Genomic DNA, 23,863 nt, shown 5'->3' with positions numbered 1-23,863 from the left:
TGCAATCCGTGATTCGGGTTCAATTCTTGTTGGAAATCCACTATAATTTTTTTATTACAAAAAATTTCGGGCCAAAACCTATAAATTTACTGACCAGGGATGAAGAATAAGAGCAGATTGTTATCCTTACTTCTATTTTTTTGGGTCAAATTCCTTACTTCTGTTATTATTATGTTTTATGACAAAACAAAATATAGACCAAGGCTAATACATCAACTGGTGGCCAGGCTTGGAACCGAGCATATAACTTGGTTCCATTCTAAATACCACTGAATTCTATGATCTATAGGTTCCATTCTCTATTTAGTATTTTTGTTCACGAAATTCTAACTATGCTAAAACAACAATAAATTATTTTACTCTATTTTGTTCTAACTTATTCATCAGTCCATTTTTATGTTTTCACAAAATCACCTTTATTATTGTCATTCTTGAGATATAGCTTCTCTTTGTTTCATTAATAAAACATATATTAGGTATAATAAAAAAGGTGATTATACATTTATAAAAGGGGGACAAAGAACAAAAAAAACCAGTTAGTTAGATGGAAATATAGAAGGAACTGAAGAAACTTTCTTAAAACATCTAACATGTATCAGCAAAGTACATATATGCAACATGTATTAGCAAAAAACAGCTAATATGTATTAGCAAAACACATCTATTATGTATTAATAGGAAAAGGATTGGCTAGTTAGAAGAAAAAAATTGTCATGGTGGCATTTTGTCAAGTTTTTTTAATACTAACCTGGCATCTTTATCAAGTTAGTATACATATATTTACATGAAAGCAGCCCACCCTCAAAACAATAATCAGAAAACAACCTAGTACTGTAGATATCTGTTAAAATTTTAGATCTCAGGTTTTACGCTAGCAACATGCAACATTATTACTTCGAGACGGGATGAGGTAGCTCACTTGGTAAGGACCTTGTGGGCCAATTGTCATGCTCACGGGTTCGACGCCAAGCGGAGGCGAACTACCCATTCTGTCATCAAATGCGGTACTGGGTGTTAGGCCTTGTCCCCAGCCCAGGTAAAGCCCTTCCGGGTGAAGTGGACCGCTGCCTAACCGGATCCAGGGGAATGATCCACGTAAGTGGGGAACCCCCTGGATTATCAAAAAAAAAAAAAAAAAAAAAAACATTATTACTTCGTCAAAAAAAAAAAAAAAACATGCAACATTATTTAAACGTGCAAAATAAAACAAGAAAAATCTACTCTTATCTTCGAAGACTATAGAGGCGCATCGTGAACATGCATTTACAACCTCTTATTTTTCTTATATCTCGACAAGAGAAACTGCTTGTTACTGTCATTTATTTTGTGAAAGGGTGTTTACGTATGTTTTTTGCTTTTATGTTTACGTCTTACAATAGAAGGCATATAAATCTTATATATTAAAATAGAAATCATGACTTCTTTAATGTGTGATTTTTTTAATTTGGAACCTCAGTTAGAAATCCTATTAAACGTATTTTATTAAGACTAATAATACATAGAATCTTTAAAATACTTTAATCATAGTATCTTTTGATATCTTTTCATTTTCATTTTGAATATAAATATATTTATTTTAAAATACTAACAAATTTGTTTTAAAAGTTTTTTACAAGATCTTCATTTTCAAAATTATATTTTAATATTTTCACTAATTTTGAAATTAGTTTGAAATATTATTATACATTAATATATTCAGTTATCGTTTATAAAATAAAAAAAAATAAAAAATTCTATAATATTTTATCTATTATATAATCATAATCAATCATATTAAAAGAAATTATTATATTGAGCTAAATATAATAAAATTGTATGAAATTTATAAATTTATATATTTTATTTTCGTAAGTATAAAATATTTATGTTTAAAAATAAAATCTAATACGTTGGTAAGATGTGTTAACGTTAGCAAACTATATAATATATGTATAAAAATTAACATGCATTTATTTAAAGCTAAAAATATAAAATCTTTGTAACTACTTTAATCATTATATATTTTCATTTTAAATATATCGTTTGTAAAATAAAAAATAAATAAATTATATTTTATTTTATCTACTTTATAGGCATGATCATGTTAAAATACAATTATTATACTTAAATAAATATGATATAAAGTATATTCAATTGATAAATTTAAAAATTTTATTTTTATAAATATAAATTATTTATTTTAAAAATATAAGATGATGATATAACGGCTTAAAATTAGCAAACTATATAATACATGTCTAAAAATTAACATATCTTAGACTTTTTTTATATATAATAATATATTATCTAAAATGAATAAGCATAAAAATATTAGTAAAAAATGCAACTTTGAAAGACGGGTCAAAATTTAGCATAAATTAAATACAAAATAATTTTCAAATATATTTTCTCATGAATATATTAATTGTAACATATAAATTATAAAATTATTGTATTTGAAATAGTTATATAAACATTTCAGTATATGATTAATGTTAAAAATATATACCACTTATGTTCTAAAACAATAATTTATGTATAGAAAAATGAAAACAAATATCCGTGCAAATATAGTTATATAATTAAGACTCGTATGCGGATTTCGGATACCTACCAGGTAAAACGAATATATATTTCTTAACATTCATATATACAAAAAGCGAATAATAATAAACAGCATGGATAAAACTAACATGTACTTGTCCCGTTATAAAACAAATATTTTGTCAATATGAAAGTGCTGTATCTTTTATTAAAACTTGTTAATAAACCTTTGGATCTTTTCATAAAAGTTATAAATAAACCTGATTCGATTAGGAAACCTAAAGTAAAATTCAATCTTAGTAGAAATGTATCATATCGCTGAGAATGCGGGCCTACATATGGTATACTAATTTTCGTAAAGTTAATTCATTCGAAATCACTTTTTTTCACTTTGACAACGTTGTTTTTCAAAATCATGGGAGAGAGTGGTAAAGATTAACATGTTAAACATGTAAATTCCAATGGATGATGCATAACAAAAAAACATATACCCCTCTACTCACTATAAAAAAGGTACTCGTCAACACAAATGTTTAAGAAAAGTCACTAATATAATAAAACATCAGTACTTCCACACAAAAAGAGAGAGAAACATGTCGTCGACCAAAATCCAAATACGAGGGCAACCCCTTTTTAAGGTTCTGACAAGAAACCACCGTATGATAAACTCTGTTGTTTGTGGAGTTCCCATCAAAAGACAACACCGTGTAAGCAATGTACTCCGTACGAGTGATCCACCGTTGGGTTCTGTCCCAACAAGAACAGACGAGAGCCAGTTTCTTCGTGGCGATGGTAACGGTAGATTCGGGAGGTTCGGTGGAAAGTTTGTACCGGAGACATTGATGTCTCCCCTGAGAGATCTCGAAGATGAATTTGATTTTGTTTTGAACGATCATGAATTTCAGGTTGGCCTTTCTTAACATTTAGACCAAAAAAAAAAAAAAAAGGTTGGCCTTTCTCATATATTGATTAAGCTTATCTCAAACAAATAATATATTTATATCACATTAACGTAACTCACCACCTCTATTTCATTAAATATCATGGTTTTGCAAGGCTTAATGGCTAATTCATCACTTTGCACTACATAATGTAACCAATTAGGTCACTGTAATCGACAGGAAAATTTTACAACTCTTATTCCGTGCTGTTGATCGTATGAATATTGGAAAAGAGATTTTATTGTCAACTATAAATTCATATATTTTAAAAATAAACTGCACATTTCAAATCTAAACAAATTAATATTTGTCTTTATGAAATAAGCATTTTTTATAAAGAAATTAATGGATCAAAGGAATGAAAGCAATTGTCAACCTGGAAAACATAATCATAGAACAAATATATGGTTTATAGATTCGAAATCAGCTGGCATTATCCAAAAAGACAAGAGGACTGGAAACATTACAGTTGAGACTACTTATAGTATTTTCCTTTTCAAACAATAAAAATAACATACATCCCGACACATAACCTCCTTTTCACATAAGGCACCAATGGTGTCTCTCACAAAAATTTCAAAAAATTACAAAATAAAATATTTATAAAATAATCCTTTTAATATCTCAAAATTTGAGAAACTCCTTCAATAATCTCATTAATAAAAAGGCAACATAGTGTCACATGTAAGAAAATAACTTAATGACGTCATCATTTAGCATGTAAATTTCACATGTATTAAATTAAGCATGATAATTAATCAGTGCAATGTTTTCTTATGTGTGCTTTTAACTGTAATTAGGAGGAGCTTACTACAGCGTTAAGAGACTACGTAGGAAGAGAAACGCCTCTCTACTTCGCCGGACGTTTAACCGAACACTACAAGAACATATCTCAAACCACCGGAGGTGGACCCGAAATATACCTGAAAAGGGAAGATCTTAGCCACTGTGGGTCCCATAAAATCAACAATGCTCTCGGTCAAGCGATGATTGCCCGGCGGCTTGGTTGCAAGCGTGTGGTGGCAGCAACAGGAGCCGGTCAACATGGGGTCGCCACGGCGGCTGCTTGTGCGAAGCTCTCCATTGAGTGTACTGTTTTCATGGGAACCACTGATATAGAGAAACACTCCTCTAATGTACTTTCCATGAAACTGCTTGGTGCTCAGGTATAACTAGTAATTACTCTATAGTTAAACTCATAACCTAGCCGAAACCAGAGCCGGTCTTGCAACAGTAACTCGGTTTATCTATCCAGAAAAAAAAACATTAGAGTCATTTCAAAAAAAAAAAAACATTATAGGTTTTTTTTGGTAAAAAAACATTATAGTTTGTTTAACATATGTTTACACTCGAATAAAGAAGGATATAAAGAGGCTATTGATAGCTAGCCAACCAAACAAACATAACATAAAGGATAACACAAGCTTAATGCAAGTTTAGTTTGATCAAAAAAAAAGTTTGTTTAACATATATATATACATTAAAAAATATTTGATAAGCTCATGAAGAAAGTGAGGGTCCATTCCCTTTCTAAATATGAACTTATACATAATCGAGCAAGAAATTAATATCGATAATTAACAATAAAATTGTGTAAAAATTGTGTATGCGAAAATCGCTGAAAAAATCTAAACTAACACTATTTTTATTTGATTTCTAAAACAATGATTTTTATTTCAAATAAATCTCTCAAAACAACAAAATATTCATATATGCAGAACACATAACTAATTTTTTGGGGTCAAACTGAACATAAAATTAATTTATCCTGATTTTAATAGGTGAAATCAGTTGAAGGAACATTTAAAGATGCAAGTTCAGAGGCTATTCGAAATTGGGTTGGAAACCTAGAAACCACATACTACTTATCCGGGACGGTGGTAGGACCCCACCCAAATCCGTTAATGGTACGCGAGTTTCAATCCGTGATTGGGAAAGAGACAAGAAGACAAGCAAAACAACTATGGGGTGGTAAACCTGATGTGTTGGTGGCTTGTGTGGGGAGTGGCTCAAACGCATTGGGACTGTTCCATGAGTTTCTTGGGGATGAGGATGTGCGACTAGTCGGGGTAGAGGCCGCGGGACTGGGTCTGGATTCAGGGAAACATTCAGCTACTTTGGCCGTTGGAGATGTTGGTGTGTATCATGGCTCCATGAGCTACTTATTGCAAGATGATCAAGGACAGATCCTTAAACCACATTCCATAGGAGTAGGGTAAGTGGTTAAATTATGTCCAATATGTTGCTCAAACTATAATCCTGGAGTTAATAGCCACTATTTAGTGATGATGAAAGTCTTTAAAAAATCTCTTAAAAAATATGAACTAAATTAGATAAATATGTCTAGGTATATAAATTAGTCTTTTAAGAAAGATGAAACTAAATAAATAAGTCTGGTATATTATAGTTCTTGATTTTCTTTTAAATAGATAAATTAATATATAGTCAAAGCATGACATGAATAGCAAATAAGAAATCTTCTACTTGTATTTGTACTTTTGCATGTTTAACGTTACTTGTACGTCTGTTTATCGTTAAAAAGGTTTACACGTTTATCACATGCAAGTCACCTCTCGTAAGCGGTTAAGAACCGGTCTGATTGAACCCTTTTTTTGCCTGGCCGCATCAAAATCTCCAAACTAAGTTTATATACGGTTGGATAACCAAATTAATTATGTGAACCAAAGAGAAGATGTTACATACTAAGCCTCACATATGCTTGATTGGTCGCAGATTAGAGTATCCCGGAGTTGGACCAGAGATTAGCTTTCTGAAAGAAAGCGGAAGAGCCGAGTTCTACACAGCAACAGACCAAGAAGCCGTTCAAGGTCCCTCTCTATTTATGTTACTTACTAATATGCTCTCTTTGTAATTCTTTTTTTTTTTTCTCTTTGTAATTCTTACAAGAATTTCATTAATTACTTACATAATCTTCTATTATAGCGTGCATGTTATTGAGTAGATTGGAGGGAATAATCCCAGCTTTAGAAGCATCTCACGCCCTGGCGTTCCTCGACAAACTTGTTCCTACTCTGCGCGATGGTGCCAAAGTGGTCGTGAATTGCAGTGGCCGTGGTGACAAAGATCTAGACACTCTCATTCAACGAGGCATGCCTTCTTCTCTTTGTTGATTCACCGAGATGCCACATTATACTTGCAATCGAATGGAAGCAATCACAACCATCACTATGAATGAAATATAAATACTATCTATTATTTCAACCTACCAGTTACCTAGTGTAATTTTTAGATGCTTTTTGATATTTATCAATTATCGTCAATTAGTATCTTTAAGTATTAAAATTTGTTGTTACTAATAAATAAAATAAATCTCTCTATGTGATAAATACTTTCGTTCGATTAACCTTTGATTCTCTGATAATATAAGAGAAGAAAGAGACGTTATAAAATTATAAAATAAAATACAATATTGAGATAAGAGTAATTTGGCTTCCTTCAATCTCTATCTACAGAAAGTCTTCGGCTTTAATTATTTTTCATACTTTTCAACATGTTTGACTGAGTTGACTCGTGGATCATCACTTCTTTCATTGTGTAATCACCACAATTCTTTCTGTGTTCCACACGAACATGGCCACCTTCAAAGAGAATGTGTTCTTCATATCTTCCTACGGATTTTTTGTAATATTTTTGTCTCTCCAAGTTTCACATGTTTCCTCTGCAGTTGACACAATCTCCATCAGTGAATCTCTTTCAGGAGACCAGACCATTGTATTTGACGGTGATGTTTTCTGAACTCGGCCTTTTCAGACCAGGTACTTCTAATTACCACTATAGAGGCATGTGGTACAAACAGTTCTCTCCACGAACTATAGTTTGGGTGGCAAATCCACAATCTCCTGCTCTATACACGGTTTCTATCTCCTTAAAAATCTTGAACGGAAACTTACTTCTTCATAATAGTTTCGATTATAGAATAGTGTTTGGTCCACCGGTCTAAATTCTACCGACAATAACGCCAATGTTCAAGCGGCTCTACATGATAACGGTAGCCTAGTCCTGAGAGATGGTTCCAGTTCATCTGCCGCCGTGTTGTGGCAGAGATTTGATCATCCCTCAGATACTTGGCTTCCTGGCGCTAAAATCTGGTTTAACAATAACACATCGGAAAGCCAAGGTCTCACTTCTAGGAACAGGGCAGAAGATCAATCACCTGGTCAATACTCACTCAGGGTTGACCCTCACTCTCACATCATGGTTTGGAATGGCTCCAAGTCATATTGGTCAAGTGGGCGACCGACTTGGAGCGTTCTGTGAAGTTATAGGTACGTACGAGTAACTTGACCTTCGAAATGAATGTACATAAGTCTTATATCGCATATTCAGTACGTGATTGACAAGCATTTCGTTTGGTTATGGATGCTTCGGGACAGTTCAGGCAGTACAATAAGCTGGCCAAAATGGTGATGTGGTATTTGCCATGGGATGCACCCAAGGAGAGATGTGATGGTTACGGTTAGTGTGGGTCGTTTGGAATTTGCATCCAGAATTCGCCAGAAGTCTTCTCCTGAAAATGTGCTGTTCCCTACAGAACGGATTCGAATGATTTAGTTGGTCGTTGTGTTACTTGTGTAACCAACGCCAAGCTTCAGTGTGACCTGAAAAATAAAGAGTTTCTTTCTTTTCAGAACATGAAATTAGCCACTGGTCCAACAACAAGTTTTGTTACTACTACTACAGTACTACATGTGCCACGACCTGTCAGGCGGATTGTTCTTGCGAGGCCTATGCATATGATGGCAAACAATACGGTCATAGACATTAACATTTCAACGAAAATGTGTACTGTTGCCACAATTCTAGCTATATCACCATTAATTTTTAAATTATATGTATTGAATGTCGTCTTCGTTGAACAATATAAGTAGGTGAATTTCCCCGGGGTGAATAATTGATAATTTTGGAAACGTACACAGTGCCATGTACCTACGGACTACAAACATTAATTTTGATATGTAGGCTAGCTATATCTTTGAGAAATGAGAGATGAAAAGTACATAATGAAAATGAAAACAAAATAAATATAGATACGGATATTGACCCATTAATGACATTAACACTTGGCCAACTAACTTCCACCTGTCTATGTTAATTCTACAGAGGGTAATCAAGACCCAGAGACCATTGTCTTCTAACACAAGGACCAACTCATATGCATATAGATTTTACGTACATTGAAATAGCGTTCCAACTATTTTATTATATTTGTCATTTGTCGACATTTGTTGAAAGTTGAAACTAATAATAACAGGATTCTATATCAACACGATGGAGGCTTGCAAATAATATAATACTATTAATCCTTCTTGCTAATTAATGTTGCCGAAGAAAAAATTGAGGACCAGTATGTCCCCTATATGAACATGTATATCTGTCATTATATAAAACATAATTTGATTGGATCAATAATACTGTCATACACTCCTACTAATAACTAATCATTTGTTAGGCTAAAACATAATTTCAAATTTGAACCATCATATATCACTTATGTACAGTATGAAGTAAATGCACACAGATAGTTGGTGAGACCAATTACTCGTTATGTTCATGTGGCTGATCCGTTCATCACACATAGAATGTATGCTTTCTCTATATAAAGAATCCTAAATCTCCCTTCACTATAAACTTGCCCTAAAGTCCATCTATATAAGTCTTCTTCATTTGTCTCCCATCTCTCTCTATATCTTTCAAATAGTAAGTAAACAAATATGGATCTTACTGATGTTTTCATATTCTTGTTTGCTCTCTATTTCCTCAACCTATGGTGGCGCCGTTACTCCTCCGGCAGAAGCAACCAATGCCGCCTCAACATCCCACCAGGACCAAAAGGATGGCCACTAGTCGGAAACCTACTCCAAGTCATATCCCAACGTCGCCATTTCGTCTTCCTAATGCGCGACCTACGTAAAAAGTACGGTCCAATATTCACCATGCAAATGGGACAACGTACAATGATTATCGTCACGGACGAAAAACTCATCCACGAGGCTCTAGTCCAACGTGGGCCCACTTTCGCTTCCAGGCCTCCTGACTCGCCGATCCGGCTCATGTTTAGCGTCGGAAAATGCGCTATAAACTCGGCTGAGTACGGACCATTGTGGCGGACTCTTAGAAGGAACTTTGTGACGGAGCTCGTGACTCCGACGAGAGTGAAGCAATGCTCGTGGATAAGGACGTGGGCTATGGAGAATCACATGAAGAGGATTCAAAAGGAGAGTTTTGAGAGAGGTTACGTCGAAGTTATGAGTCAATGTAGGCTAACGATTTGTAGCATCTTGATATGTCTTTGTTTCGGAGCCAAGATCAGCGAGGAGAAGATCAAGAACATAGAGAACGTTCTTAAGGACGTCATGCTTATAACTTCTCCGACGTTACCTGACTTTTTACCGGTTTTAACTCCGTTGTTTCGCCGTCAAGTTAGAGAAGCGAGAGAGCTAAGGAAGACGCAGCTCGAAAGTCTCGTGCCATTGATTAAAAACCGTCGTGCATTTGTTGAGGCAAAAGAGAGTCCCAACGAAGAGATGGTGAGTCCTATCGGTGCAGCTTACGTGGATTCTCTGTTTGCTTTGAAGCCTGTCGAGAGAGGCGGTGAGCTTAAAGATGAAGAGATTGTGACTCTATGTTCGGAGATTGTCTCGGCGGGTACGGACACTAGCGCTACTACGCTTGAGTGGGCGTTACTTCATCTAGCGACGGACCAAAACATACAAGAGAAGCTGTACGAGGAAGTTGTCGGAGTTGTGGGCAAAAACGGCGTCGTTGAAGAGGATGACGTGGCGAAAATGCCTTACTTGGAAGCAATAGTGAAAGAGACTCTCAGGAGACATCCCCCAGGACATTTTCTCCTCTCTCACGCCGCCGTGAAAGATACGGAGCTTGGCGGGTATGATATTCCGTCAGGGGCATATGTGGAATTTTACACTGCTTGGGTTACTGAGAACCCGGAGATTTGGTCGGATCCGGGTGAGTTTCGACCGGAGAGGTTTTTACCAGGTGGAGACGGTGTTAATGCTGATTGGACCGGAACACGTGGCGTGACAATGTTGCCTTTTGGTGCGGGTCGTCGGATCTGCCCGGCTTGGTCTTTAGGGATTCTCCACATCAACTTGATGCTTGCTAGGATGATCCATTCGTTTAAATGGATCTCTGTTCCGGATTCTCCACCCGACCCGACAGAAACTTACGCGTTTACCGTTGTGATGAAGAATTCGCTCAAAGCTCAGATCATATCAAGGGACTGATGGATAGATTCGAATGGAGCGGTCACGTCGGGTTTGTTATATGTTATGCTTTTGTATGCGTGTTTGGTCGCATTGATATTATCTATTAATAGAATGCTTCGTTACTATCTTCTCTAATATTTATTCCAAAGTACTTTTTCTTCTGCTGTATAATGTTAAATAAGTATATAATAACATTATGCATTTTCGATCGGTTCATGTGTTTGTAGGTATATAATTGTTCTTTAATTACGTGAAAATTTAAGTACTATAAAATAAGCTCATACGACTTTGTATGTATTTGAATATTTTAGCATATCTCATTGCCACAGTGATTTGACTTATAAATAAACTGTATTATTATAAAGATTTTAATAAGACATATAACTTTGAAGAAAAACCACGTATACAAGTTACAAATTAGTGCAGTAGCACTGTTTCATGCAATGACTATAAATACTTTCTCAGCTCAACTCATCTCCTCAATCCGACATCTCTCTACCTCTTCGCTCAGGACAAAGTCATCGCCGGAAGAAAAAAAAACACGAAAGGATGAAAATGACCCTTTTCAAAAGGCCATGCGATTACTCAAAGATGAACAAGGAAGACCCAGAAGAGTTACTTCACCGGCGAGCCAAGTTCTTGATCTACAAAAAGCTTCAAGAAGCCGACTTGATTTCTCATCGTTCTCCTCCGTCGTTATTGTTTCTACGTATGAAGATTTTCCGATTGAAAGTCATGATCGGAAACAGTTTGGCTAATCTACATCGCAGCATAGCATCCACCATTAGATTTGGCGGAATCCGAAAGCACTCACAAGGCGGCTTGAGAGCGTTCAAGAAGATGTTCCACGGTGGGGCAACAACTGGACTACATAGGCCTATTTTCACTTTCGAAGTTTGATTTATATATTGTTTTGTGATTTTCTCTTGATCTCTCTATTACAAGTTTTATCTTTAACATCAAACCACATATCCAACACTGCCAAAGTGTTTTATCCGTATACAATGGAGATCTCATATGAGAAAAGAAAAAAAAAACTGATAAGCTCCTTACTTGTACTTGTCCATAATTTTCTTTGCTTCTTCAAGTGGATCATCATAATCCATTGGTTTGGAACCAGAAATATTATCTTCTCCACCTCTCTGTTTAGGAGCTTCATCTTTGTTCAAGGCTATGAATAAGAAATATGCAAATCCCATTGTACCCTGAAAAAAAAAAAGACAACTCAATGGAGGCTGGCTTTAGATAGAGAGTGTACAAAAAAAAAGGGAGGGAGGGAGGGTTAAAAACATACCAATACAAAGAAAGCAGTTGATAGAAAGGACTTGAGAACAAACAATGAAACCGCCAATGCTGCAATAGTCACTGAGATCCTAGCAACAGGTCTAGGCACAGAAACCTTCCAAGCAAATTGACAACGAAATGTGTGACTAACAGAAAAAAAAAACATTTAAGATTCCAACAACAGTCAAAGACAAAAGAATAAGAGAGAGCTCACAGGAACTAGGTTGGTTCCTGCTTCGATTCCATCTTTCCCAATATTCCATGCGGTTCTAAGAACTATTTATACAAACATTAGCAGAGACTCAATGCATCTCTAACTAGAAATGTACAAACAATCAAGTTTTTACTAATCAATCATACGAAGATAAACTTGGTTTATTTCGAGATCACTTTAATGCGCTATAAAGCATTTCAACTGCACACAATCAATTCGAAAATTGTTCTAATAATAAATGATTAGTAAACTCGTTGCACAAAACAATTAAACGCTTAATCCAATCATTGTTCTAATAATGATTAGTGAGCCGTTTGCTACTTAGCAATCAAAACCACAACTAAAATTCGCAAAGAGAGAATTGGGACAAAACCTTTCAGGAGACTAGTCTGGGCAGACAAAACAACGAGTGTTTTTGTCGGGACGCGACGAGAGGAGGAGATTCGAATCCTCGATTTAAGAAGCAGCGAAGATGCGTGTTTTAGGCTCAAAATAGAGCAAGGGGAGGAGAGGAAAGGAGAATTTAGAGTTTGTGAGGATCTTGAAGGAGTGAGAAGCCAAGAAGGATTCAAACAAGGAAACGCAGCGAGAGAAGATGAAGAAGAAGCCATTACATGTAAGCCGAACGCTTGAGATTCAGTGAAAATAAACCTGGTGGGAGGAGCAGGGGAGAAATACTATTAAGTAAGGACCTAAATGCAAATAAATTTAGTTTTCGTATCACTCCTTCCTCCTTTCCCCTTTTTCTCTTTTACTCCTTTTTGATTTTTTTTTTATCATCGTCCGAAGTCATCGGAGGTTCTCGAAGTTTCGATCCTCGTCGGATCTTCTTCTCCTCGACGGGTAAACATTTCACAAATTCCCTATGAATAACTAACTATCGCACATTGACATTGATCCCAGTTTCTTCTCAGTGAGTATAGATTAGATCATCTTAGTGATTGAGATTGGTGGATTCTGAAGGAAAAAAGATGAGTGTGGTGGGATTCGATCTCGGGAACGAGAACTGCGTAATCGCGGTCGCGAAGCAGCGCGGGATCGACGTTCTGTTAAACGACGAATCGAACCGAGAGAATCCCGCCATGGTTTCGTTCGGCGAGAAGCAGCGATTCACCTTCAGCTTCAGCCTCCGCCACTATGCATCCCAAACCAACCATCTCTCAGCTCAAGAGACTGATCGGGAGAAGAAGATTCAGCGATCCCGACGTTCAGAACGATCTGAGACTGATCCCTTTCGAAACTTCCGAATCCTCCTTAGGCCGTTGAGATTGATGCACGATTGTACTGCAACCGCGCTCGGATACGGTATTTATAAAACAGACTTGGCGGCTAGTTACAGTGTGTTTATCGATACGCAGGTGTGCGTGGCGGCGTTTGAGTCTGGGGGGGGGATGATAAGAGTGCTTTCTCATGGCTTTGATAGAAACTTGGGAGGGAGAGATTTTGATGAGGTTTTGTTTAACTACTTTGCCGTTGAGTTCAAGGAGAGATTCAGTATTGATGTGTGTTTCGAGTTAGAGATTATGAGGTAGGCTCATCGCATAATCAATGGCTTATATCTCTTAGGCTTGATAGCTCTAAGTATGCTTTGGGTGGTTAGGCTCTGCATATTTTATGCAACTCTTTAGTCTGTTGTGTAATGTTTTGTAGATTGGTCCATTTCAAATTTCCCACGGAGAAGCAGCACGTGTCAAAGTTAGAGTTCAGCTAAATCTCCACGGAATTGTCAGCGTCGATTCAGCTTCTGTGAGTACATTTGTATATCTAATCATCTCCAGATACTGTAGCCTTAATGTTTCTACCTAGCTTTAGGCTAAACTTTCTTTTTTTTTCTGAGCAACAGCTAATAGAAGATCATAAGGAGAATATGACTTCTGACGAGATGATATCCGAAAACAACCATCAATCTTCTGCGGTGAAGGATGACACTTCAGGTTCTACTGTAAGTATGATTTAACAGCATCTAAAGAAGAGCTGACATATAGAAAGCTAATTTCGAATCATTGCATCTCCATTACTTTCTGAAATAATCGATGATTGGTGATCTGCACAAAAGCTGAGATTAGTTTTTAATGTGTAGAATGATCCTAAGGCTATCAAAAGAACGGAGATTCCAGATGTTAAGAACGTCTCTGGTGCATTGACAAAGGATGAGTTAGTGGAGGCCAAACAGAGAGCTCTTTAGTAGAGCAAGATCTGAAGATGGAATCTACAAAGGATCTTGAATGCGTTGCAGGACGTGCAAGTACATTGGGAAATCAAACTCTCTTCCTACCAAATCGGAACATAACGGATCGCATGGAAGTAGAAAATCAGATGATATGGGGCTTCATTGATTTTTCACCAAGGCCGCATAACAGTCTCATAGTGTAACTCTCATGTTCGGTTTCTTTTATTTTCTTCTCTGTCACTGGTTTGAATTTTGAGAATCCAATTTTTCCGCTAATCAACTTAACACAATTTATATAAAATTTTATTTTTATTTTGTGTCTGCATGTGGAATTTTCTCAATGGAATTTTCTCAATTTCATTGTCTGTAAGGTGAATATTTTCAACAGTTTAATATTTGAATAAATTGGACCGATTGTGACATGTGCAACTAATTTCTATCAGGGAAATATATGAAACTATGTAAATACTTTAATATTTTGACTAATTAGTATCAATTCCCAATTTATTTACATTCATAAAGCTTTGAATATGAAAACATAATATGACTATAAATTTCTTATATAAATATCTGTGGAGACTGGAGTGATTTCTCGTTCTAGGAAAAAAAATGGCAAAAATAACGATTAATTACACTTCCTTCTTGGGGCAAAAAAGTTCAATATACAGTACGACATTTCGTATGGCCCATAGACCACTTGGTTATTTGGATTTTAGCCGGAACGCATATATGTAAAGCATTATGTTTTCTAATAATATTAGACCCAAAGTGTTGACTAATTTTAGTTTTACAGCCGTCGTAGAAGTTTCATTGCAACAGTAAAACTGTATATCACGTGGTTTCTTATGTATAAAAAGTTAATATCAACTAGCTCAAAAAAAAAGAAAAAATATATCAACTAGCTCCTTGGTCTTGTTCGAGGAAAATTAATTTGTTTTAGGTTTTCTTTTTGAAAAAAATAGAGTTAAATCCGAATCTATTAAAGACATAGACCTAATCCTCGGATGGAAATACAACTCACAGATAGACTTTTTCCTAGGTATTCAAATAAGCCAAACAATAGCCCATATCTATGTAGCCAGTAGAGTTTGAATCAAAGTTCACCGTATTAGATTATTTTTCTCAAGCGTCACTAGACTACCACTACGGGCTAATTTGTTTTAGGTTTTCCGAGAATATTCTCACATGCACTAAACTAAATTAGCATAGTAATACCAAAAACAAAGACAACGAACCTATAAGCAAGTGGAACTTGTAAAAAAAAAATTGAATAAATATTTCTGAACTGATTATTCGTTCGATGTATTTTTTACTTTAATTAATTGAGAAAATATATAGAAATAAAAGATCGTAAACTTGATTATCTTATTTTGGTGCTAGGGGCGTGAACTCGCCATAATGTATATTTTTAAGAAGAAATTATAATAAGTTGGAGGGTGAGGTCACCATATCAAATAGGCATGATTGTGAATGAATCCATATACCCAAGTTTAGATGATTCCCAGTCTCTATCATCTTTTCAATATTGTCTCCCTCAAATCATACGAGGTCGAATCTCATACGCATCCAACCAAGTAACATTTTAAATTCTTGTTGAACAAGTTGGAATCTTTTTTTTTTCTTTTTCGTCAGAGTACGTCTCTGTATCACCAGACAAAACTAGCCGATTTAGTAGAAGATAGACCCAAACATATAGTAATGTTGACTCTTCTCATGTAGGAACAAACAGTATACTATAAATAATAGCGACTGACCATATAGTTGGTCTTTAAATCTATAGTGGCCATATAAATAATATGCATGCATACAGTAAACCGCTTTTAAACTTTATATAGGAACATTAATAATATGCATGGCATGTGGATCATCTAGTCATCTTGGATAATTCTATTCATTTAATTTCTTGTTTTGGGTGTAAACATAAATTTAAAAGAGGTTTATTGACAAAATTAACCAAGTGGATAAGAGATTAGGCGCTTACCTAATCTTAACATTTGATAATTTGAAGAACAACAAGGATTTATGTCAGAAGGAAGAGGCGTTTTGTGAATCTTTGATTAAACAACTTCACACCACTGATGCATGTCAGGAGGAGTTGAAGATTAAAAACAAGCAGACAGCTAGGAACCATTGAGGAAAACTAGTGGGGCAAGCTCAAAACTCAAAAGCTATATATCACTACAGCAATATTCACGACTTCTTTTGGTCATGGTTTGGTTATCTCCAACTAGAAGACAGAGTGATAGTAACGTAAAAACAGCTCAAATTTATTTAAGAAAAATGAAACATAAGCAAATCAAATCCAAATCCAAATACTTAACAATAACATTTTGTTGACAAAAGAGAACATTGACAAGCAAACCTTTTAATATCTATCAAACCCAAATTGACAAATTCAATGACGTTCGCTTTGAACATTCGCATGAAGATATTCATTGATCTCATGCACATTTTGTTCTTTCTTTGTCAGTTTCTTATGAGTAATTTAGTTCACTAAAATGATATTCGTAAAAAAAAATAGACAATAAAATTTTGACTTTTATTTACCAAGTACGTCATTCGTTCAATTAGTTTAATATTACATCTTTCATTTAACCTTAACTTTAGATGCAAAAACACACTCACACCACACACAAAAAAAAACATATTTTGTACATGTTAATAAATGAGCAGATATATTACCAAACAATCAATTATTTTACCAACTATTACATCATTCGTTGAAGTTTAAATGAACTATAAATTCGTAAACTTATAACTTGTAAATCTTGAAGGATTGCCAAGGAAAATAATGTTGTGTACCATAAAACCAATGATTCATTACTTGATTTGCCCCCATTCAATAAATGGTTACAACAAAGTTGCTTTTACACGCAAGACGTCATCTTTTATTTCAACATTTCATTCTCACTTCTCAATATTAACTCATCTTACAAAAAAATATACATTGACTCCCTTCTCTTCACTCTAACCCCTCAGAAAACTATCGGTTTTCCAATTCATTAATCAACAGATCTCTTGATTAACTAATGAGGTTTTTATCCCTTTTAAATCAATTTGGAGAAGACCAGAAGAAGAAAAATATATTTAATTGACCTCTAATTCTCCCCCAATATAAATTTTCTTTTTGAAAATATCATTTTTGTTTACTGCTTAAGAAGCGGCGCTTGTGTATCTTCCCACTGGTCCAATCGTCGTGAAGCCTTCTCCACCTGACATTAAAAATATTAAAACATGAGTTTTAGTTAAGAAACATATCACAAAGATATATATGTGTGTGTGTGTGTGTGGAGTAATTAGTAATATACCTCTTTATCCCAATCAGTTCGAAAAGTGACAATGAGTAAGATGATAGTTTGCATGAGCGTACCCGCAATCATTCCTGTCCATATTCCCTGCAGCAAATCATTAACCAATTAATTATATTTTCACTTTACACCGATCAATCATTAATCGTTGATTAGAATGTAGATTCTTTCAATCAAAGAAATTTTACCTTAGCTCCCATGTCATAGGTGAAACCAAGAACATAACCAATAGGGATCCCCACAATGTAATAACATCCTATGTTAACGTACGCCACAAATGCTTGCCATCCACATCCAACGGCAACGCCTGTTTTAGTTACCTTTGTTGTTAATCACTTTACAAATAGTTCATTTATTTGGTGTTTTCATATAATATATCTACTTTATTATACCAGATAAAACAGGTTGAACTCCATTGAGAACTATGGTAATAGCCAAGTAAGGAGTGAGCTCGGCTACAGCTTCAGCAACCGCTGGGCTGTCTGTAAAAACGTAGCTGATGACATTGCGCCACGAGAGGATCAGTACGGCTTCAAACAGTGATAGTAAAAACGACACTCCTGTAGTTACTGCGGTTGAAAATGCTGCTGATCTTGGATTTCCAGCTCCTAATTCATTACTAACTCTCACGCTGTAATTAGAAAAAAGACAGATATTAATTAAAATATTACGTTTATGTGTTACCATTTGCACGAAAACAATTCCATAAATAACTAAAATTGTCAAATCATTTTTGACCAACCTTGCAGCTGCGTTGAATCCAACGGAGACCATGAAAGAGATTGCAGAAATTGACATGCTGCCAAAAAAGGAATAATTTAGTATTCAACACTTGAGTTGAGTAATCAACACCTTTTTCCGCCAAAAGAAAGCATGCCGTTTGTTTACCAAAGGAAACGACACGCGGTTTAGGCTCACAAGAAACGTCAAATAAACGCTGAGATTAGACTTTAACGGAAAAGATAACTACACGTGGCGAACTCTAATTGCTATTACTAGTCCATAATACGACAACAATCATTACATTCTGAGTAGACTAACGTGACTTGCGTTTCTCAAAAAGGTGATTACGGAGAGAGTAGCCAAAAAAATCAATAATTATTATTTTACAGAAACCACAAAAAGTTCAATAGTTTGATCAGATTGATTGTATTTCTATTCGTACCAATTATTTAATCATATGTTCAGATTCAATGTTCTTAACTCTCATATCAGTTAATACATTTCATGGATGGATCCTAAAGAGTTTTGGAAGTATATACTAAAGAATTGTTTATTGGTTATTAGTATTCTTTGTTTCATAAGGTCAAAAACTAAAACTATAGCATAAAATATTACCCTATGTTCAGATTCATATTGTTCTTCAGTCTTCATTAATATTATATAAATGATTCATTTCTTATATTAAAATTAAAGCTAAATTTTAATGCAGATCAAAAGGTTTTGATCCACTTACCAGATAGCTAGAGAATCCAAAGCGAGTTCAGGGTTCTTGAGAAGTCCAGCGAGAAGAACAAGAATCTGAGCATACCAAGACTCAAGGCAGAGCATGACGGCGGAAGCCGCCGATAACCGGAAAAAGTCCCAAAGACCATCAAAGGCTTTCCAGCTAAACCCGGTCCAAGTCCGGCGACATCTTGGACTCACCTTAATATACAAAACCTGAGCAAGAACAATGATCCACCACGAGAGACTGTGAATCACTGAGAGGCCAAGTAAGCCCCACCCGAGCTTGAAGACGGCTAGCCAAGAGAGGAAAATGTGGATGACAAGCGTGGCGGCTGAGATGTAAGCGCTAGGTGTGACAATGCTCTGTGACTGGAGAAACTTTTGTATGGGGAAGTTGACGGCGTAAGCGAAGATCATTGGGATCATACCGTAGACGAATATGGAAGCCATTGAGGCCACGTCAGCTGGCTCGCCGAGTGAAGTGAGGAGAGGTTTGGAGAAGATGAAGAGTAATGTCATCGGAAGGCCGGTGAGAAATAGAACCACCGTTGATCTTTGTAGATAGACTCCGAGCATCTCGTATCTGTGAGCTCCGTGCGCTTGTCCACATAATGTTTCCACTGCACTTCCCATTCCAAGCTGTGTCACCATGCAAAAAAAAAAACATTAATATCCTAATAACCAAGTAAAAGAATTATTTTATTTTTAAGAATAAATTTTTCACTTATAAAGTTATAAAAGAAGATATCAGACAATAAAAGTGATAGAAAAAAAATTGTTTCGAATTCTAGTTTGTTTTTGGTTTTGATTTTAACTTAAAAAGCTTATTGGGTCAATCAAAGGTTTGAATTTTTTTTTTCAAATATCTCTTACTGTATTTAACGTTTATAAATATTTTATAAAATTCAAGTTATAGGATTAATCATTTAAAAAAAAAAAAATCTGGTTTCATGTTACTTTCATTAGATCCGTTGGTTTCTGACTGTTGAGTCTTTTTTTTTACAATTTGTGTTTAGTTTTAAAGAGAAAATGTAATTAGTAGTAATTAATTACCATGAGACCAAAGGTGAACATATTGAAACCACTGTTTCCTAGAGAAGCGGCGGCGAGTTGCATACTTCCAATACGACCGGCGAAGATACGAGTGAGCATGGACATGCCATTATTAATGACGTAGACAAAGATCGCCGGAGCCGCCAGGTTGAAGAGAAACTTCAGCTCGATCAACGCCGCAAAATATAGCCGCCGGAGATAAGGCAAATGAGTGTCTGTTAACACACTCTCCATCCTGAAGTCAACTTCCGACTTCGTTGGCTCAAGTAATGGTTGCTGGAGGTTGTCCACGGCGGTGACGGCAGCTTCCGAACCCATTCTTGGAAATATATATTATTTACTAAAAAGAAGAGAATGTGAATGTTTCTTGACGACTCTTCACTCTCTTTCTCTCTTTATTGTTCTTTGTCGAGTGTCTATCGTTCTGCTACTTGGCTTGGAGGACCTGTTATATAAAGGCGATTTTGCCGTGTCTACTGACCGAAATTATCTATTTTTTTATTTACAAGATAATAAAGAATGCTTAAAAGGAAGAGACGAGGAAAAGTCAAGATACCTATTTTGCCCTTAGCACGTAAAAGACTAATTTTGTTTTTTTATTAACGTAGATTAATTTTTAGTTCGAAACATAGCATTCCATACATAAATCAACGGGGATGATTGGTTGGGGCGATAGATGCTCAGGACAGCCAAATTTTAGTCTATAACTATATATGTCAACTAATCGAATTTTGCTTTCCTTAAAAAACTCACAGCAAAAAAATCTCTGCAATCAAAATATGGCTCTAGAGAACTTTATTTCCAGAGCAAAAAATTAGTGCTTTAGAAATCTACATAAAAAAACTACAACAAATAAATCTACAGATTAAATTCTACAGCAAAAAATATAAAGCTACAGCACTTATCAATCATCCCCGATTATCCTTAATACCATAATCTAAAAACATACAGTATTAGTATATATGTTTTACTGCATCTAAACTGGTTATATATTTTCTTCCAAACTAATTTTCTTAAAAGGCGGCTAAAACAAAGCTAAAATTGAAAAAAAAAATTAAAAAAAAAAAGCTAAAATTCTCATAGACACATGTTATTTTACTCTTAAGTTTTAACACACAAAAACATGATATTTACTTATGGTGTTAGTATATTTTATTAGGAATCAAACGCAGAAAACAAAGCACAACACGTGATTTTAATGTCCATCCCGGGAAAAAGTCCACACGATACACTCGGCAGTCAAGAGATCAATCAAGTTATGTAACGTTTATTACTTTTCTGTTGCGTCTTTTGCGACTGTGGCAAGGCTTTTCTGCATTCCTAAACACTACAAGAAATATGTACATTCTTAGCTTATGATTAACGCTATTATAGGGGTTTCATAGCGTTTTCTCATCTGCTATGTCATCGGCAGCCATCATAGGTCCCCTCTCTACGATAGCGGTTTTATTTGACGCTACTAATATTCCAATACGATAGCAATAAATGAATGCCGTTTTTAACGTAACAATAACACGTTTTTATTTTGTCACAAATTGTTTACGATTCATAATTCGAGTTATGATATGTCCTTCTACAATAGCTGTTCAGTATTCCTATATTTAATTTTGCTACAGCTTTGAAATATGTTATCATTGTCCAATTCGTAGGTACTTTTAAACGCTATGATATTTTACTATAACTTTTTTTGTTTTCGCTATTGTAGATTTGTTTGTCTAATTCGTAGTTTGATTTAAATGCTATGATTTTCAACTATAACAATTGTATTTTGTTATTACTGGTTTGTTGGTTATGCTATGATTTGTTGGTGCCCAGAATTGATTTCAGAAAACAAATCTCATAAACAACAACGAAAGCATTCATAGAGCATTCATAGAAAATGACGTAAAGTCTTACACATAAACATAAGTCATAAAGTTTACACAGCCGATTGAAAACAAAAAACACAGTCTTACACATAAGATAATTATAAGTTCAGTAGCCTTGTTTAAAGGCTGGACCAGATTTCTTCATTCCCCCAAGTTGCTACAATCAAAACCTCTATTAATCAGTTTAGGAATTGCATCAGAAAGATTGTAAAGAAAAAGCACATTACTTACCTGTTCCTCTTAAAATATGACCAATTTATCAAGTGGCCATGCGATAGAAGAACCATGTGCATCCTTCAAGCTCTCCATTTCATCAGACTTCCTCCAAACGTCTGCATCATCTACCAACACTACATCTATCCACACTCTAGCTGCGTTCGGACCTAATCGTACAAAGTGAACCATCTGATTTGGGTCTGTTGAATGCACACGTCCTTCGGCAACAACTTGTTTCCTCTCACTGATGTCCATCAATTTACACTTCTGATTCACGTTTATAGGTTGGGATCCATCATTTAGCTGTCATGTTTACAATACAAAACATTGTAGTACTCAGACAGTAAGACAAATAATAATAGAGGAAAACCTAAGGAATAAAATGTTACCGGCATTGAGGAAGACTTCACAGTAGGAGTAGTTGATGTTGTTGCTCTTGATTTTCCATTTTTTTTAAGGCTGCTTCCAGTAGACCCAGGAGAAGGAACTTTAAGACCTGCAGTATTTGGAGTCGGAGACACTTTTCTTCTTGCTTCTACCGGGTTTTCGAATACAACTTTGTGAGCGGGCCATGATATAAAAGTCATTACGCTGTCCTCAAGGTATGCCACTTCCAACGTAGGCCTCCATAAAAATGTTTCAGGTTCATGTACAACATCCAGAAAAACTTTTACTGCCTTTGGTCCGAGAGGAAGTCCATTCACCAAAGCTTTTGGTTCTTGCGTCTGCCAGCGTCCTTCACCAACAACTACATTATCATCGGATAAATCCAATAGTTTGCATTTGTTGAGAGAATTTGATCTTGAGCCCTATCAGACAATGACAATACAATATCAGTTTAAGCCTACTCAGTACAATATCAGTAAGAGCCTACTCAGTACATTAACTAGTAAGAGAATGGACCAAAATACTTTACCAGTGGGGCAATATCTTCTGGTTGGAGGCCCTGGCCTAGTTCAACACATTTACTCTTAGGCCATGCAATAATATGGCCAACAGCTTCCTGAATCGTGCACATGTTCTTTGCAGGTCTCCAGAGGAAAGCTTCTGGTTCAGTAGCAGAGTCAACCAATACTTTAACATCTGTAGGTCCTAAACGACAGTCATTGACTATATCGTTTGGGTCTGAAGAGAGAATACGGCCCTCACCAACGTTGCCATCTTCATCAGCCCAATCTATTATAAGACACTTCTTTTCTGTTTTTTTGTTCACACTCCTTGCAGCCGAGTTTTCACCAACTTCATATTCTTCTCTCTGTAAGTTAAACCAAAAAAAATCTTATTATTTTGTTATCACCTACTATCTCAATGTATAAACAGAAATATTATATGACCTGGTTTTTCACTGCTGCTAGTTCAGCCTTTAACTGATTAACCGTTTCCTGGAGTTCATATTGCTTCTCTTGCATTTCAGAAATAGTCTTGTGCTTAACTTGGAAGCAAGCTAACTTGGTCTTACTCATATTTCTGCCCATTACTCTCATACGACCAGGATTATCAGGTCCTAACAGCTTGACGAGTGTATCCTCATCTTGATTTTTAGCAGACGATGGATTGGCACCACTACCAAGCTCAGCTGCCTTTTGCTGT

The 23,863-nt window shown here is 35.5% G+C and overlaps 6 protein-coding genes across 8 annotated transcripts; 4 read left to right on the top strand and 2 right to left on the bottom strand.

Moving 5' to 3' along the window:
- The first annotated feature begins 3,049 nt into the window (after positions 1–3,049).
- LOC106362156 (tryptophan synthase beta chain 1-like) lies at positions 3,050–8,311 on the top strand. Its single transcript, XM_013801988.3, has 5 exons — positions 3,050–3,428; positions 4,265–4,630; positions 5,246–5,679; positions 6,198–6,292; positions 6,408–8,311. The coding sequence occupies exons 1-5, from the start codon at positions 3,117–3,119 to the stop codon at positions 6,593–6,595; spliced, it is 1,395 nt and encodes a 464-aa protein (XP_013657442.2). The 5' UTR covers positions 3,050–3,116; the 3' UTR covers positions 6,596–8,311.
- A 799-nt stretch (positions 8,312–9,110) lies between these two features.
- LOC106360228 (cytochrome P450 77A3-like) lies at positions 9,111–10,929 on the top strand. The gene has a single exon (XM_048738249.1). The coding sequence runs from the start codon at positions 9,197–9,199 to the stop codon at positions 10,727–10,729; it is 1,533 nt and encodes a 510-aa protein (XP_048594206.1). The 5' UTR covers positions 9,111–9,196; the 3' UTR covers positions 10,730–10,929.
- A 110-nt stretch (positions 10,930–11,039) lies between these two features.
- Positions 11,040–11,737, top strand: LOC106362158. The gene has a single exon (XM_013801992.3). It carries the CDS (start codon positions 11,261–11,263, stop codon positions 11,609–11,611), a length of 351 nt encoding a protein of 116 aa, XP_013657446.2. The 5' UTR covers positions 11,040–11,260; the 3' UTR covers positions 11,612–11,737.
- LOC106362157 lies at positions 11,648–12,870 on the bottom strand. Its single transcript, XM_013801991.3, has 4 exons — positions 12,583–12,870; positions 12,210–12,271; positions 12,006–12,110; positions 11,648–11,916 (listed from the first exon to the last, which is right to left on the bottom strand). The coding sequence occupies exons 1-4, from the start codon at positions 12,818–12,820 to the stop codon at positions 11,761–11,763; spliced, it is 561 nt and encodes a 186-aa protein (XP_013657445.2). The 5' UTR covers positions 12,821–12,870; the 3' UTR covers positions 11,648–11,760.
- Position 12,871: 1 nt separating this feature from the next.
- LOC106360229 (heat shock 70 kDa protein 16) lies at positions 12,872–14,801 on the top strand. Of its 3 annotated transcripts, XR_007315522.1 has the most exons (5): positions 12,872–13,052; positions 13,124–13,737; positions 13,860–13,955; positions 14,053–14,151; positions 14,290–14,801. XR_007315522.1 is itself a non-coding variant. In XM_048738248.1 (3 exons), the coding sequence occupies exons 1-2, from the start codon at positions 13,181–13,183 to the stop codon at positions 13,918–13,920; spliced, it is 618 nt and encodes a 205-aa protein (XP_048594205.1). In that variant the 5' UTR covers positions 13,004–13,180; the 3' UTR covers positions 13,921–13,955; positions 14,053–14,801. The 3 variants fall into 3 exon arrangements, 1 of the variants encoding a protein (XP_048594205.1); XR_007315521.1 differs by having other exon boundaries at positions 13,004–13,737; XM_048738248.1 differs by having other exon boundaries at positions 13,004–13,737; positions 14,053–14,801.
- A 2,380-nt stretch (positions 14,802–17,181) lies between these two features.
- LOC106362159 (protein DETOXIFICATION 36) lies at positions 17,182–20,622 on the bottom strand. The gene is made up of 7 exons (XM_013801993.3): positions 20,190–20,622; positions 19,144–19,775; positions 18,430–18,486; positions 18,080–18,318; positions 17,876–17,994; positions 17,688–17,774; positions 17,182–17,591 (listed from the first exon to the last, which is right to left on the bottom strand). Exons 1-7 carry the CDS (start codon positions 20,505–20,507, stop codon positions 17,526–17,528), a joined length of 1,518 nt encoding a protein of 505 aa, XP_013657447.1. The 5' UTR covers positions 20,508–20,622; the 3' UTR covers positions 17,182–17,525.
- Between the last annotated feature and the right edge of the window lie 3,241 nt (positions 20,623–23,863).

Source organism: Brassica napus, chromosome A8 (genome assembly GCF_020379485.1).
Source record: "Brassica napus cultivar Da-Ae chromosome A8, Da-Ae, whole genome shotgun sequence".
NCBI lineage: Eukaryota > Viridiplantae > Streptophyta > Magnoliopsida > Brassicales > Brassicaceae > Brassica > Brassica napus.
The sequence above is the reverse complement of the archived record's forward strand: the minus strand, read 5'-3'. Positions and strand labels throughout refer to the sequence as shown.